The 15276-nt window shown below is 50.7% G+C and overlaps 1 protein-coding gene across 1 annotated transcript in view; it reads right to left on the bottom strand.

Annotated features, from left to right (window-relative positions):
- The window catches only part of Cnpy1 (canopy FGF signaling regulator 1), a 53764-nt gene extending 38902 nt beyond the window's left edge, over positions 1-14862 (bottom strand). The window contains exon 1 of the mRNA XM_021648532.2: positions 14788-14862. Within this exon, the coding sequence (XP_021504207.2) occupies positions 14788-14827 (40 nt within the window). The 5' untranslated portion in view covers positions 14828-14862. The remainder of the gene's footprint in view (positions 1-14787) is intronic.
- Positions 14863-15276: the final 414 nt, after the last annotated feature.

Here is a 15276-nt window from a genome sequence, read left to right as displayed (position 1 = left end):
AATCTTTTTCCCTCTCAGGTGCTCACCGTCCAGCTTGAGAAAGCTGAGCTGTTACTGTAATAAAGCCTTTGGTGCCTCCACACCAACCTCCTCAGCTGCCCTGGAGGTTGACTCTGGATTCCTTATCTCTGCCTTTCTGTGAACACAAGTCCAGCACAATAGCAGCAGCTTTGGGGGTGGAGGGGACGCTGAAGAACTTCAACAGGGCAAATCCAGGTTCCAGGCAATCTGTGCAGACATAGCTGGGCGACTGACCTAGAGGCTGTCTCCTTCTACCCTGGGTCTCCACCCTGGAACATCCTTGCTGGTGCAGTGGAACCTCATATGCCCAGAACTAGCCTTCAGCACTGGAGGTCTGACCCTGGATTAGATGCTTTCCTGATTGTGTATCAGAATGCAGCAGCTGGTGACACAGGCTGGCCTGACGAGGCAAGGATGGAGACTCCGGGGGGCTGCATGTTTGCTGCTTTCCAGTCACTTGCTACGTAGATGGTGCTATGGTTCTGCAGTCATGGATGCTGCCCTGTGGCTAATGCCGGAGCTCCCCCTGCCCCATGGGCCTGTCTGGAAGGGAACAGTGCCTGCTGCCCCATGCATCCAGCTCTGATCTTCCCTCAGCCACAGACTTGGAACTAAGGCATCAGTCTCCCATTGATGCATCCCTCCCATTGATGCAGGCCCAGCCACTCTTTTGCTTGAGCCTGCTGATGACAGCCAGGTCAGAACGAGCTGTTGCCAATCATTATTACCATTATTGCTGGACCAGTGTACCGCCCTACCACTCAGTCTTATCTGGTCTGGGAAGCTAAATGGGGTTGCGCCTGATTACTACTTGAACGGTGGATCCAGTGTGTGCAGCCTGGGGCATTCAGTGCAACAGCTGAGGGTACTCCTCAACCATGGTCTGTGGGGATAAAAGGTTTTCTTGACTAGAGTCACAGGTGTAGCTGGCCACAATTCAATTGGCACTATACTAACGTGACCTGTGAGGCTGCTCTGGGCTATGATCACACTCCTCGGGTCACAGAATGCAAGCATCCCTCCCAGTGATGCTTGCTGACTCTAAAGCTCTTTGCTCTAAAACCTTCCAGAAGGGCCAGCTTCTTGTTCCTTCTTGATTTACTCCTAGAGTGAGGATGCTGTCTGGATCAGGTCTAGCCTGGTCTTGGGCAGTCAGGAGCAGGACACAAGAAGATGTCTGGTGAGGAACTGTGGGTCCAGTGCCTCCCAGGGGGCCTCCGTAGCCCTCATCCCGAATAGCTGAGAAGGGAAGGCATTCACTCATGGTAATGAATGAGCAGGGGAAAGCAGGGATGGTAGAACAGGGATGACGGATGGCTTTGTACTTCCCTGTGCCTCCTGGGATGGACTGTGGGAGTGTCTGGAACCTTTCCAGCCAGCAAGCCTCAGGTCACGGTCACTCTCCCTGGGGTGGACTGTGAGCTGTCAAGTCAGGACAGGAATCCTGGCTACTGGAGTCCTGGGGACGGCTGTGGTGTCTACTGTGGAGTGCAAGGCTGTCACTGGCACATGCTGCCCTCCCAGCCCACTCTGCTTCTCTTTCTCACCTCCCAAGGACTAAAGAGGGGACTATTCCTATGTGCAGGACATTCACTAACCCCATCCTAAGGTCTCACAATCTCAGGGTTGCTTCTGCATCTAGGCCTGATGAGAAGCCCAGAGGTTCGGTTAGACTTGGGAGGGGCATTGAGGGGCTTCCCAGAAGGCTATAGCCTTCAGGGGAGCACCCACAGCCATGGTTGGGACAGCTTCTCAGGGTTGAGAGGACAACATTAGCTTCTGGAAGGGACAAGGTGGGTGGGAGGGGCACCTCCAGCACTGCCATGCCATCTCTGACCTCCCCGAGGAGGAGCAGCTCTTTGAGAAAAGATCATTTTAAATTTCTGCCCCAGGTCACAGAACATGTTAAAGGAGAGTCACATCAGCGACCTGGGCTCCATATTTCAAGTCCAGCATTAATTTAAATGTTAATCTGAAATCTTCACGTAAGCCACTGGAGTTTAGAGTTTATTAGAGCAGACGGCAGGGGTGGAGCCTCCTGGGGGCACTGGCGGGTCACATTGCCTGCCAGAGGGCAAGCCCCCTCCCAGCTGGGTCTCCCAACCCCTTCCATGCTGTACTTCCTCCTCTCCCCCTGCCTTCCTCTTTCTCTCTCAGAAGAAGATTTGAAAACGGGGACAGGAAATTCAGGTGACCTCCTGAATGGGCCATCTCCAGACATCCACTAGAGCAGACCCCATGCATCACCTCCCAAAGCCAGCAAGACACTCAGCCTGGACAGGACACAACACTGTGAGAATTTACATAATAAGAACAGGCAGGCACTGCCACTCAGGAGCTGTGTGCTCTTTGGTGCTGTATCTTTCTTGGGGCAAAGGAATCTGATGCTTGTTTATGAGGTACAAAGAAGTCAGTGAGCACAAACCACAGCCCTGCCTGGCAGGGTGGATATCTGTGAGCTCAGTCTCAGAAGACAAGCCGCGTGGTGAGAAGCATCCAAGAACACCACTGGTGCCCAATGACATCTGGTCCATCTGGGGACAGGATCCCATGAAACTTTCGACAGCCCTCTGGTACAAGGAGCCTGGGTTGGGGTGGCTACTAATCTCGGCATGATCAATTACTTTTAAATTGTCGGGTAATATCCCAACAGGCATGTGTACTGCAGGCCCCATTCCTTTGCAGACAAAAGATGTGTGTCTAGCCTGGGGTCACCTCTCTGCCAACAGACACCTGAACACCTTCACTTAGAGTGAAACTGCTTCTCACTGGCTTGAGGATCACAACTCAGAATGTGCACACTCTGGTTCTGCCACTGTGAATGGAAAGGCTGCCTTCTCTCCTTTATCAGTTCATGGGAGCAGAGCTCTGGTGTCCTTCAGGAAAGAGGGATTACATGCCAGGACACATCCACCTACACAGATTCAGCCTCTCTTCCATGCAGGGGTTGAGGCATCCGCTTTGGCAGTCCTGGGTATAGCAGTACCTGTCACCTGCCTTGATGGACATGGTAGAGAGGTACCGTGCAAAGTGTGGAGGCCAAGAACCCTCCCAAATTTCCCTGAGCTTCACCACAGTCTGCTTAGAGGGCTCTGGCCACTGTGTAAGGAGCCACACTGGTTGCCACACAGTAAAAGAGTGCGCAAGAATGGAAGCAAGTGAGAGTCAGAGCCAGGCCCCAGCTGTGCAGGACCACCTGCTGTGCTGCACACCTTGGCAGGGGTGGCGCTGCAGGCCAGATTGTAGAAGTGAGCTGGTGTCTGATGCCACACAAGACAGCTGGGTAGGTACCAGTGGAGAACAGAGGAGGGCCCTAAAAAGCCACAGAGACCTCAGAACCAGGCCTTGCTGACTAGTGGGAGAATTGAGGAAACCATTTACGAAAACACCGTGATGGAAAGGTGCAAAGCAAGATGGAGGGACAAGGAAAAACAGGAGCCCAGATTCTTAGAGAAAAAGAGAGACTGTGTGCTATTTGCTGAGGTGGCAGGGTAGGAGGGACAGGAAGGAAAAGTGTCTTCATTCTGAGCCAGGAGAGACCTGTCTTCTGATCTTAGTGACACTTGAGATTTGTATATTGTCCAGAATATTTAAGTCACAGTCAGGAAGAAGTAGAAGAAGAAGGACCAGGATGTACACAGGTGAATAGCTGATGGGCTACTGTAACAGTCCAGGCCAGAGATCGCCATAGCTTCAATTACGACGGTGGCAAAATGCTAACAAGTCAGTGAATTTGAGAGCACTGGTGATGAGGTGGTACTCAGGGCAGGGCAGTCCCACTGGCTGCCTCCCAGGTACCATTGCTGCCCACTTTCTTCTGTTAGTAAACACTGCTCACATCTAGTTGTTATCCTCTGACCGTATCCTGACCTGGTATGGGATGACTGCATCATATCCATGGAGATGTCGTGTGAAGGGAAAAGCTGCTGGAGGCCTTCTGGAAGCTCCCCGTCTTTACAAAATGGAGACCTGGAGGAACATCTCAGAGCTAGGGAGAAGGAAGAAGCCGGAGAGCTGAGAGCTTCGTAGGCGCCTGACTTCATGGGTGTGCTTTGATCCATCCCCCTGGTGTTGAAGGCATTTTGTTCAGCATGATGCAACTTGCTTCCGAAGCCTGTGACCTTCAGAGGTACTGTAGTTTGCTAGGATTGTTGTGTTACAGACAGGGCTTGACAGCAGAAGTCTCTCACAGCTCTGGAGGCTGACAGTGAGATGAAGGTGTTAGGGGGACAAAGCAGTTCCTCCCAGGGCTTCCATTCTCTGTGGCCTACCAATGATGTGTCTCTCCATGTTTCCATCCATGTCTGTCTCTGTGTGTATGTATGTATGTCTACTCATTTTATCAGAAACCAGGCATATTGGACAAGGCCCACCCCACAGATCCTGGAACTCATTCTGTACACTCACAGTTTGAGGCCAGCCTGGTGTACAGAATGAGTTCCAGGATAGCTAAAGCTACACAGAGAAACCCTGTTTTGAAAAACAAAAAAAAAAAAATCCAAACAAACAAACAAATAAAAACCCTATAACTAAAAATTAGTTCTTTGTGTTTAAAGGGCCTGTCTCCCAAAACAGCCCTATGGATAGCTATGGTCTTAGCATATGAATGGAGAGAGGCACAATTCTACCCAACAAGCAATAGGAAGAAAAACTGCCTTCTACAGGAAGGAAGTCCATTCAATGGTCATTCCCAGTTGCTTGCCTCAGCCCCTCACGGCCTGTCTGGTCCACATATTGGCGATGCTCTTGGCTCTCCCTGCAGGGTACTGATGTCATCTATAGTTCCAGGCCTCAGAGTCCCAGACCCCCCACAGCTGGGTCTCCCAAGCCTGTCAACTTGTCATTTAAAAGGACTATGTTTCATCTCTGAAGCCTGCTGCTATGGCCAGCGCCATCCTGTGGCCTGGCCTCATCTTGTCTCCTACATACAAGCAGTCAGGATGTCCGGCTGAGGCAGGCCACAACCTACCTTACAGGACTGGGAAGGCCTGGCCCAGTCTCCAAAGCTCTTGACTGCTCATTAGCTGAGCAAGAAAAGGGCTTAACTAGCAAGCATGTCTAGCCAGAGAGCAGCATCCCACTCTGTGAGGGTCTGGCATTGGGCAGAGATTCAGGAGGCAGCAGGTTGTAGGGGGATGATCTGCAAAGATGAGGCTCTACCAGCTGGTGTGGACAAAACCGAAGCCTGGGGCTCCTGCAAGTAGCAGCAGGCCTTGCATCCCCCATCCCATCACCACGGCAACCCGGCTGAGGGAGGGGCTCCCCACTGAGTTTTAACCCAAATTATATTTTCCAGGTCTAAAATCAGAGCCACTCTAAGGGAAGAACTCATTTTCACAACTTTAAGATGCCTTGGCTGAGAGACAAAGAGGAGGGATGGATGCTGAGAAGGACAAAAAAACCGACTGAACACTGCTTTAAAAATGGACCAACTCCACAGAGCCAGAATGCTTCTCCCTCCTGCTTCTGGGAAGATGTGTGATTGGTGTTAGGGTGTGGGGGTTACTTTTAAGGAATTGTCTAGTGTCACTGTTTGTCATTCTGCTTGCCACCAGCTACAACCATCTTTGATGCTCAAGATGACGACCCTGTGTGCCTGAGGACACAGAGAACCATGATCAGAAAATGTTATTTGTTTTGGTAAACATATGAACAGACATACAGCGGGAGGACTTTAAGTTGCGAACATCAAATGGAGCATTGCCGGCAGCTTTTGGGTAACTGGAAATGCATGGCGCCCAGCCAGGCACCACCACTCGGATCTTGCTTCCGTATTCTATCTCGTTTGAGAGACTTTACTCCATGCTTCCTGAGTGCTGACTCTCTTCCGAAAAATATTTGATTACTTCAAGAAAAGTCTGGGTGTGGCGGTGCATGCTTGTAATCCCAAGCTCAAGTGGGCCACATGGGACTATGCTTCAAAAAACAAAGCAATGAGAAGGAGGGGAAGGCGAGAACAGAAAAAGCAACAGGCTGAATGTTGCTTTGCTGTTTCACAAGACACAGGCAGGTGCTTCGGTGTTATTTCTCACCTCATGGGTCCCGTGGGTCTGTGTCGGTGACAAGAACCATTATGTGATTAGAAGCACTCTGGGGAGGCTACACCCTGACACTCCTGGGGAAGCTGGAGGCCACAAGCCACAGTAGCAGACGCTGGCCTTGGTATTCTCTGTGAACACTGCTCGGCACCCGAGGCGACTCTTGTGCTCTGGGTCCTACTCTGTAAGGGTCAAAGATTTAAAAGCAAGTTGAGCTCCCTAATCTGGCTGTCACCTTCCCGAAACCCCTCTGAAGCATGTGAGTAGGTGGCCGGTGAGCAGAAAGCGGGCAGGTAGAACCTCTTCCAGGTATAGCCACCAAGTGGTCTCAAGACCACGGACTGTCTCCTGAGAACCCTTCGAGACTCCAACCACAGCCCCTTTCCAGAGAAAATGCATCCCAGGCCGGGTGGTGCATGCCTGTAATCCCAGCACTCAGGAGGCTGAAGCAGGAGGCTCACTGTGAGTCAGAGGTGACCCTGGGCTAGGCAGTGAGGCCAAGACTAGCCTGGAGTACATATCAAGAACCTGTCTCAAAAAACGAAGGCAAAATACTCTAGTGGTAGCAAGAATCTGAAGAGCGCAGTTCATCTGAGTTCTGAGAGTGACAGAGAAACCACTCAGGCCAGCTTTGTTGTCTTCCAAGCCAGCCACCTCTGCTGATGGATAACTGAACCCCTGAAGTCTCATCCAAGGGCATTGGACCTACCTAGCAGGCTCACTAACCTGTCCTGCACAGGAAGAAAATAATGCCACAATAAAGTCAGTTCTGAAGTATATTCCAAAGAAGAGCCTGGCTCCCAGCCTGAAGAGCTCAGTCTTGGCAGGGTGCGGTAAGGCAGCCAGTTACTATTGGCTCCTCAGAGGGGCATTTTGAGAGCGGTGGCCTATACTCCCCCTGGGGCAGTTTGACTTCCTCATGGGCAAATGCTCACCACCGCTCCAACGTTTCAGCTCTAAAAAGGAAGGGCCCTGGTGTCTCTGTCATGGCAGGGACACAAGCAAGGCTGCTGAGCACCTGGGCTTGTTTAGACACACAGCTCAGTTTCCCATTGACTCCTGCCAGAAAACCAGAAAACACTGAAGAGCTCCTAGTCGACCAGCCACAGGCACTGAGTTCAGCCACAGCAGAAGCCCCAGGTCCCTATTACCAGCCCCACGTCTCCCATGTGGGGAGAAGGACATTTGGTCAACCCAGACCTTATTGTTTGAGTTAGGAGGTGGCCTTGCAGGAGAAAGTATGTCATGGCAGGGGCACTCTACTTCCTGCTTGAGGTTCAAGATGTGAGCCCTCAACTTGCTGCTCCAGCTGCCATAGTTGCCTGGGGCCACGCCTTCCTGCTGTGATGGTGATGGACTCTTGTACCTCTGGAACTCTGAGCCAGGTAAACCATTCCTCCTGCAAGTTGCCTTGGTCATGCTATTTTATCACGACAGTAGAAAGCACCTTAATACATATGGGAAGCCAAGCGCAAGGGGTTGAGATCAAATAGGTCTATGAACAGTGGAGAAATTGAGTAGGTATGGGTGAAGCCACCCCACATAGAAAATGCCCAGAAGGCAGATGAGGAGGGTGAACATTCCACAGAGATTCAGTCCAGGCTGACTGCTAAAGAAGGGGAGGATGAGAGGAACCCAGGACATAAGGGTCATCTGGCCAGTGCTGCAGGGAAGCCAGAAACCCCAATGGGAAGGAAGCAAAGTACCCGAGTCTCCCAGCCCTCACTGGAAGGTGATCTGTGACACAAGGACACACACATCTGTGTCACTGTGAGTAGGTCTTAGCTCAGGTTTCCAAAAAGTCCCCTTCCTTCAGTGAACACTATTCCCTCCCTAATTCAGAATGAACTTGTTACAGTGTTTTTAGTGTAATGAAAACATTAGCCCCAGTCTCAGAGGAGCAGTTGTCACTAAATCAATAGCCTGGGCTGTCCATTATGCTGAGGGCTGATGGGCTGAGAGGTCTGGCAGCAACGTGCCGGAGAAGTGCCCTCTGAGAGTGAGTGGCGGGTGGGGAGATGCAGAAAGCTGCTGTCTGCAAGGACGCAGCACAGGTGTCCTCAGGAAAACAGGGCTGACCTTGGAGATGACCCGCTGGGCGGCATCTGCACTGTGAGCCCTGGTGAGAAGACTGAAGAAGTGCAGCCACCGAGCCCGAGGATGGACAGCTGCATGTATGCAGGAAGGACTGGGGGGCTCTGCTACCCAGGCAGCGCCAGCTCCACAGCAGCCAATGTGCCCACAAGAAGAACGGATTTCCAATATTCCAGTACGTTCAGACCACCAAACCACTCACTCCTAAGTCCATACAGTCTTGCTTGGCCTTTCTTTCTTTCCTTCCTTCCTTCCTTCCTTCCTTCCTTCCTTCCTTCCTTCCTTCCTTCCTTCCTTCTTTCTCTTTCTCTTTCTTTCTTTCTTTCTTTCTTTCTTTCTTTCTTTCTTTCTTTCTTTCTTTCTCTCTCTCTCTTTCTTCCTTCCTTCCTTCCTTCTTCCTTCCTTTCTTTCTTCCTTCTTCCTTCCTTCCTTCCTTCCTTCCTTCCTTCCTTCCTTCCTTCCTTCCTTCTTTCTTTCTTTCTTCCCCTTTCTAATTTTTTTTTTGAGAAAGAGAAAGAGGGGACATACATGTACAAAGGCATGCATGTGGAGATCAGAGGACAGCTTTCAGGAGTCTGTGTCTTCCTCTTACAGAGGTGGGGTCTCTCTTGTCCTTTCTGCTACCTCCAACTTGCCATAGAAGAGCTGAGATTACAAACACACACCATGTATCTAGCTTTTTCACATGAGTTCCTGAGGTCAGTTCAGGTCATCAGACTGAATTTTTACCTGTTGAGTCATCTTCCTGGGACATGATCTAGCTCTCTGAGAAGGGATTGGTCCTTGAGAGGAAGGGAGCTGTGCCCAAGAAGACAAGCACAGGTGTTCAATACAACAATGATTCCAGACTAGCTAGCATCATAAAATCCACCACACGTGCATGTATGTGGGTGTGCACATGCATCCACACGCACAGCCACCATGACCCAAAGACACACATACATACATACATGTATGTATCTACACATACACAGCCACCATGATCCAAAGACACACTTGTGCACATACACAACCACCAGGACCCAAAGACATTCATGCACACATGTACATGCACAACCCACAGGCTCAAAGACACACATGCACATGCCTATGTACATATGCAACATTTGTGGTCCAAAGACACACATGCATACCTATACATATTTACACATATGTATATTTATATATAAATATATGTGTATGTATGTGTATATATTTATATGTATACATATATGTGTATGTATATACATATGGCCCAAAGAAAAACATGAAAAACACACATATATACATACATAATATACATATACATACACACATAACCACCATTACCCAAAGACACACATGCAGAACATGCACACATGCATGCATACTACATAACCACCATGACCCAAAGAAATACATGCATACATGTACGTACATGTATACATACATATATACATAATACATACATATATACAACTCATATGGCCTTGAAACACACATGCACACACACACATATATACATGTACATATACACATATACATTATACATGTACATACATACATACATACATATAATCCACATGGCCCCCAAACACACATGCACATATACACAACCACCATGAGCCAACAATACACATGCATACACATCCACATCTACAACAACTATGACAATGATATACATACGTACATACATACATCTACACATATACAACCACCATGACCCGAAGAAATGCTTTCCCCATGCACATACATAAACAACCCACATGCTTCAAAGACACACATACATTTATACATATAGGCCACATGGCTCAAACATACGCATACATGTATACACACAGAGTCCACATGGCCCCCCCACACTGTGCCATCACACACATTACACACACATGCACACACATTGCACACACCCACTCACATAACTGATCTAAGAGTAGCATCTGGGATGGAACCAAGCTCTCCACAGACAAGGACAGGGCACAGAGAAGATGGGTCAGAGATCGGCAGGCCAGTGTCTGGGTGAGTCAAGCCCCACAGAAATGGGAAGTGATCAGGCTAAGGAAGCAGAACAAGCCAGAACACAGGCAAGTGTTAGCACAGGATCCAGGCAGGGCGGTAACAGGTGAGATAACACGGAGGGTGTCAGCAGTGTCCCTACAAAATTCACAGAAAAGTCACTACATGTTTACCTACGTGAGGCTGTGAGAAAACAAGGCCAGCCGGAAGTCAGCTCAAAATCCACTGTGTTTCAGGGCAGCAAAGCGACTGTGGGACACATGACATTTATATGCCCACATTGTGACGTGTGCAGGAGTGACCTTGAACTGCAGCTGATGATGTTGTGTCAGAAAGATTCACCCACTGTAGAAAATGGACCATGTGGGGGGGTGCTTTAGGGCGATGGTGGAGAATGTAGGAGGTGGTGTAGAGGCTGTGGGGTGATGGTAGGGTGCTGGGGGAGGTGGTGGGAGATGTGGGGTGATGGTGGGGTGCTGTGGGGTGATGGTGGGGTGCTGTGGGGTGATGATGGTGTACTGTGAGGTGTTGGGGTGCTGTGTGGTGATGGTGGGGGTGTGGGATGTTTATAGGAAGATTATGGGTGACGGTGAGAAGGCAGCATTAACAAGACTCCAAGCAAAATGCTCTGGACACAGTGGAAATGCATTCCAGAGGTCAGAGTTGAGAGGAAATTCAGGGTTGGGTGGTTCTACTTTTCCACAAGTGTCTTCTACCTCTGAGTCCAAAGTGGTTGTTCCAGCTAGAGTGGATCAGAAAGGTGAGAACCACAGGGCTGCCATCTCACTGGGCATCTGGGCTAAGGAGTGGAAGGGAGTGTCAACAGCAGAGGGGCACATGTCTGGGACAGCTGCAGTCTGTGTGGAATCAGTTACCAAAGGAAAGAAGAGCTTCCTTTTCACACGGGGCTTCTGTCTCCCAAAGGAAAAGTGGCCTGCCAGGACATTTGTTTCCCTACCGTCTCCCCCAACCCCTTTCCACCCAGACTCTTTCCACCCAGCACTCAACTAGGCAGTGGAGATGCCAGCCAGCAGGAGTAAGAACACAGGCGTGGAGCCAGCCCGGAACCTGCGCCGCTCTTCAACTGCAGGACCCTGGGGTAGGGCGCGCTCAGGCCTCACCTGACGATGGGATGATAATTCCACACGCTGAGTTTCCGGAACAAAGAAGTGGTGTGGCAGACAGAGAGGTGAGCTTTCAGTAAAGAGGGTGCATGCTTGGAGCCACTGAGGAATGCTCGTGGGTAGATCCAGAGCCTGTGCAGCGGGGCTGGGCAGCTATCACAGGTCAAATGAAGCTGCTCTGCATGGTTTATTGGGGCATAGGCACACTCGAGTGCTATAGGTTTTCTCTTTGTTGTGTTTGTTTATTCTCTCTCTCTGGAGGGGGTACAGCACATGGTTGGAGAGTAGAGGAGAACTTATAGGAACTCCTTTTCTCCTTCCTCCATGTGGGTTCTGAGGATTGAACCCAGGTTATTGGGCTTGGCAGCAAGCGCTTTTACTTGCTGAGCCATCTTGTTGGCCTGTTTATGATTGTTTTTCAGGGCAGCTTCTGTGCTACCTACAGCAAGAGAAGTCAGTACGTAACAGTTCAGAGACTGTCTGGTCGGTGACTTTAAACTGTTTTCTAGTTAACCCTTTGCCAAGGCAGTGTGCAGAACAAGTAAGCACGGAATGACCTTCAGGGCTGTCTTCCAGGGCAATGAGCGATCTGGGGCAGGAGCTACAGCCCCAGACTCACCCATGGTCTCTGAGGCCTGAGAAGCACTGCCGTCCAGCATCACTGTCTTCAGACTGAGACTTTGCTGGGAGACCAAAGCTCTTAGGACCTTCAGCCTAGGGGCATCGGCATCGTACCCACAGGCAGGTCACCTACAGGCTGGAGCCCCACCTTAGAAGTCTCTGAGAACCAGGGAGACAACTCCCATAAAACACTTCTCCAGTGCTTTGGATCAGGGTTATACCTGGCTTTGCTTAGCAGTCTCATCAGCTCCTTAAGGCATTAAGAACAGCCTGGCTCCTTACATGTCTCAGGCTGCAGAATCACCAGCTCCAGCGTTCCCAGGGGTGGGGTGGGGGGAAGCCAAGTCAGAAGTGCATGCTCTGCAATTAACCTCTCAGTGAAAATGTCAATGACCAGTGTGCAAGCGGGACAGAGTACTGCTCTGCCCTCTGCCCCGAGTATCAGCCCCTTAAGATGGCAGGGAGTGCTCACCTTCCCTTTGGGTGTGGATGGGTTTCCATTTCTACTTCTCCCTGAGAGAGAATTAGGGTTGCCTCAAGACACACAGTGGCACTGCCTCTGGTGCGCTGAGGGACCCGCTGTCTGCTTGAAGTCATCTGTGCGGAGACAGGAGCTCCAACCAAACCAGGAGCCACCCCCATCCAGTTCCCCTAAATGGGTTGCTTCAGCTTCGAGAGAGAGGTGAGAGGAACAATGGTGGCTACAGAGGCAGCTCAGTGAGCAACGTAGGAATAGGAGTAGGAGGACCTGTAGGAGTGTGAGGACCTGAGGTCTTAATCCCCAGAACCCAAGGGCACAGCGGCATGCACCTATAATCCCAGAGGGGAGGCAGTAGCAGGAAAATCCCTGGATCAATGATCAGCTAGTTTAGCTGAACTGGTGAGCTCCAGGTTCAATGAGATATCTGATCTCAAAAAACAAGCTGAAAGACAACTGAGGGAACACCCAGCCTACACAGGTATGCCTACACATGGACATGTATGCAACACACACACGTGCATGCATGCACATGCACACACATGAGCTGTATGTGTGTGTGTGTGTGTGTGTGTGTGTGTGAGAGAGAGAGAGAGAGAGAGAGAGAGAGAAAGAGAGAGAGAGAGATCTTCATGCTAGGACCTTCACTAGCTCCTAACTCCTTACCCAGGTCTTGGGGTACTGGTGCACAGGACCCTGTGCCCAGAATCTCAAAATGCACAAAGCATTCTCAACATATGTCTACTTAAAGTCCACACCAAGGCTCTGAAATCCTATTGCATGCTGCATACAGCACAGGGTGGAGACGGGGAAGCAACAGGAATGCTTATCCCATCGCCCCAACCCTCAAAGTTCATGCCTCCCCTGGCCAGCCCCAAGGGTCCATGTTCTGTGTGCCAGCTGCTTCTCGCACCACCACTCTCCCTCTGAAAGATTGGGAAACTGCTGCTCTAGGCTTCCTCAGGCAGCCGCCTTCACAAGCATACTCTGTCTTGGGCAGCTGGTCATCAGCACTCCTCCGTTGGGCACTGGCCAGGCTCCTGGGCTGGGCCTCCTATTTGCATGAGAGCAGAAGCTTTATGAAATCTGAAATACATCCAGTGCGGGGTCTGTGCATAAGAGGGCATGTTTGAGGTGGTGGGATCTCTGCTTCATCTCTGATGACCTCTGCTGGGAGGGCGGTGCTGTGATGTGCTGGGGTAGGGGGAGAGGCTCAGCTGACATTGGGAAGTGAGGAGGGGCCTGGGGAAGAGTGCATCCCACACCCTACTCCTCACCACCCTTCAGCACTTCACCTCAACTTCATCCCGCCCCACACCCCTTCCAGCTCTCAACTTGTGGGTCATGATCCTTTTGACAAACCTTCAATTCAAAAAGAAATTATGATTCATAAAAGTAGTAGAATTACAGTTGTGAAATAGCAATAAAAATCATTTTCTGCCCAAAACGAGGAACTGTGTTAAAGAGTCACAGCATTAGGAAGGTTGAGAGCCACAGGGATAGAGTCTTCTTAGACTCTGCTCCTCTCTCAACCCTATAGTCAGCCCCCTGTGCCCTCTTGGTGCTTTTGCAACAGTCCCAGTCCTGGTCCCAGAGCCAGGCTAGAAGCCAACATCATATGGAGAAGCTTTAGCGTCTCAGAAAGAGACAGCTTGACTGAGCTGCCCCAAACCCAAGTCTCCACTGGTCATCTTGTAAAGACTGTGGATGCCCAGAGGCAGGTAGACAGTAAAGAGTTCTACTCAAGAGTGAACTAACAAATCCAAAGCCAACCAGAAGCAGCTGGCTGTGCCTCTGCCCCCTGGTCTCCCCCCATTCTGCACATGGTAGTCCTCTACCAACTGGGCTTTTTGTGGATAGGCATTTTTATTCTGGGCTTAACACCGTCCTGCCTACAACTCTCACAGCTCACTAGAAATGCTCACTGTGGACAGCAGCGCTGAGACAAGTCAGTCCTTTGTTCTCCAATGACTAGAACCACCCCTGGACCTTATGCATTCAAGCCTCGAACTGACACTTAAAACCACAACAGCGCTTCTTTAGCGAGGCATCATCTAGCTGGTGCCTGGAACTAGCAGCCCACCAAACTATCCAGGGAAGACAGGTACCTGCCTCTCCCTCCAGTCACAACGGGGCTCCAATCTACCCCAGACAAGGCTGGCAGAGGTGAAGGACCCTCCAGGTTTACACAGAAGCCAGATCAGAACAGCTGAAATGCCAGAAGAGAGAGAAGCAAGCTCAGCACCCCAAGACTGGACCAGAAGCCACATAGCAGGAACCTCAGAGGGCTTCTCTTGAGTACAGAGGACACAGGAGCAATGAGGAAACGAAATTGTCCAGTGGCCTGCCTCCCACAGAGTGGGAACAGGCAGTGTCCCCCAGATACCTGGGGCTGAGCTATCCCATCTCCTCTACCTACCCACACATCAGCACTCACCTCCACAACGAACATTGGGTTCCTCAGAATCCTGGGTCATTGCGGGCCACAGCAGCAGGGCAGACAAGGCCAGCAAGGCCATGGGCAGCAAGGAGAGCCCCATATCTTTCCAAAGATGCCTGCAGCAGCCACAAGCGTGAGAACAGGAAAAGGGCACATGCAGGTCCCTGAGCAGCTTCAGCTGGAAGAGATCTGTGCTCCACCCTTCCCACAGGCCTTGTGCCTGGCTGGCCTCCAGGTGCACCGCAGCTGCCTCCTGTTGGTTACCAACCTGTGCCCACCCACCGTCTTCTGGGTCACAGCCCTAGGGCTGGCACCACCCCTGCGTTTGATAATTGTCCCTACTCACTTCCCAGCAAGTGATGTACGTCTGTAGCTGCCTCCCCCAACCCAGCTAGCTACAATACAGACTCCAGCCTCCCCTAGATCTTTATTTTAACCCTGCGGTTGTCCCTGCCCCCATCTTGACCTTCATCCTATGGTACATCG

This window comes from Meriones unguiculatus, chromosome 21, assembly GCF_030254825.1.
Source record: "Meriones unguiculatus strain TT.TT164.6M chromosome 21, Bangor_MerUng_6.1, whole genome shotgun sequence".
Taxonomy (NCBI): Eukaryota; Metazoa; Chordata; class Mammalia; order Rodentia; family Muridae; genus Meriones; species Meriones unguiculatus.
Note: the sequence above shows the minus strand (reverse complement) of the source record. Positions and strands in the feature narration are given on the sequence as shown.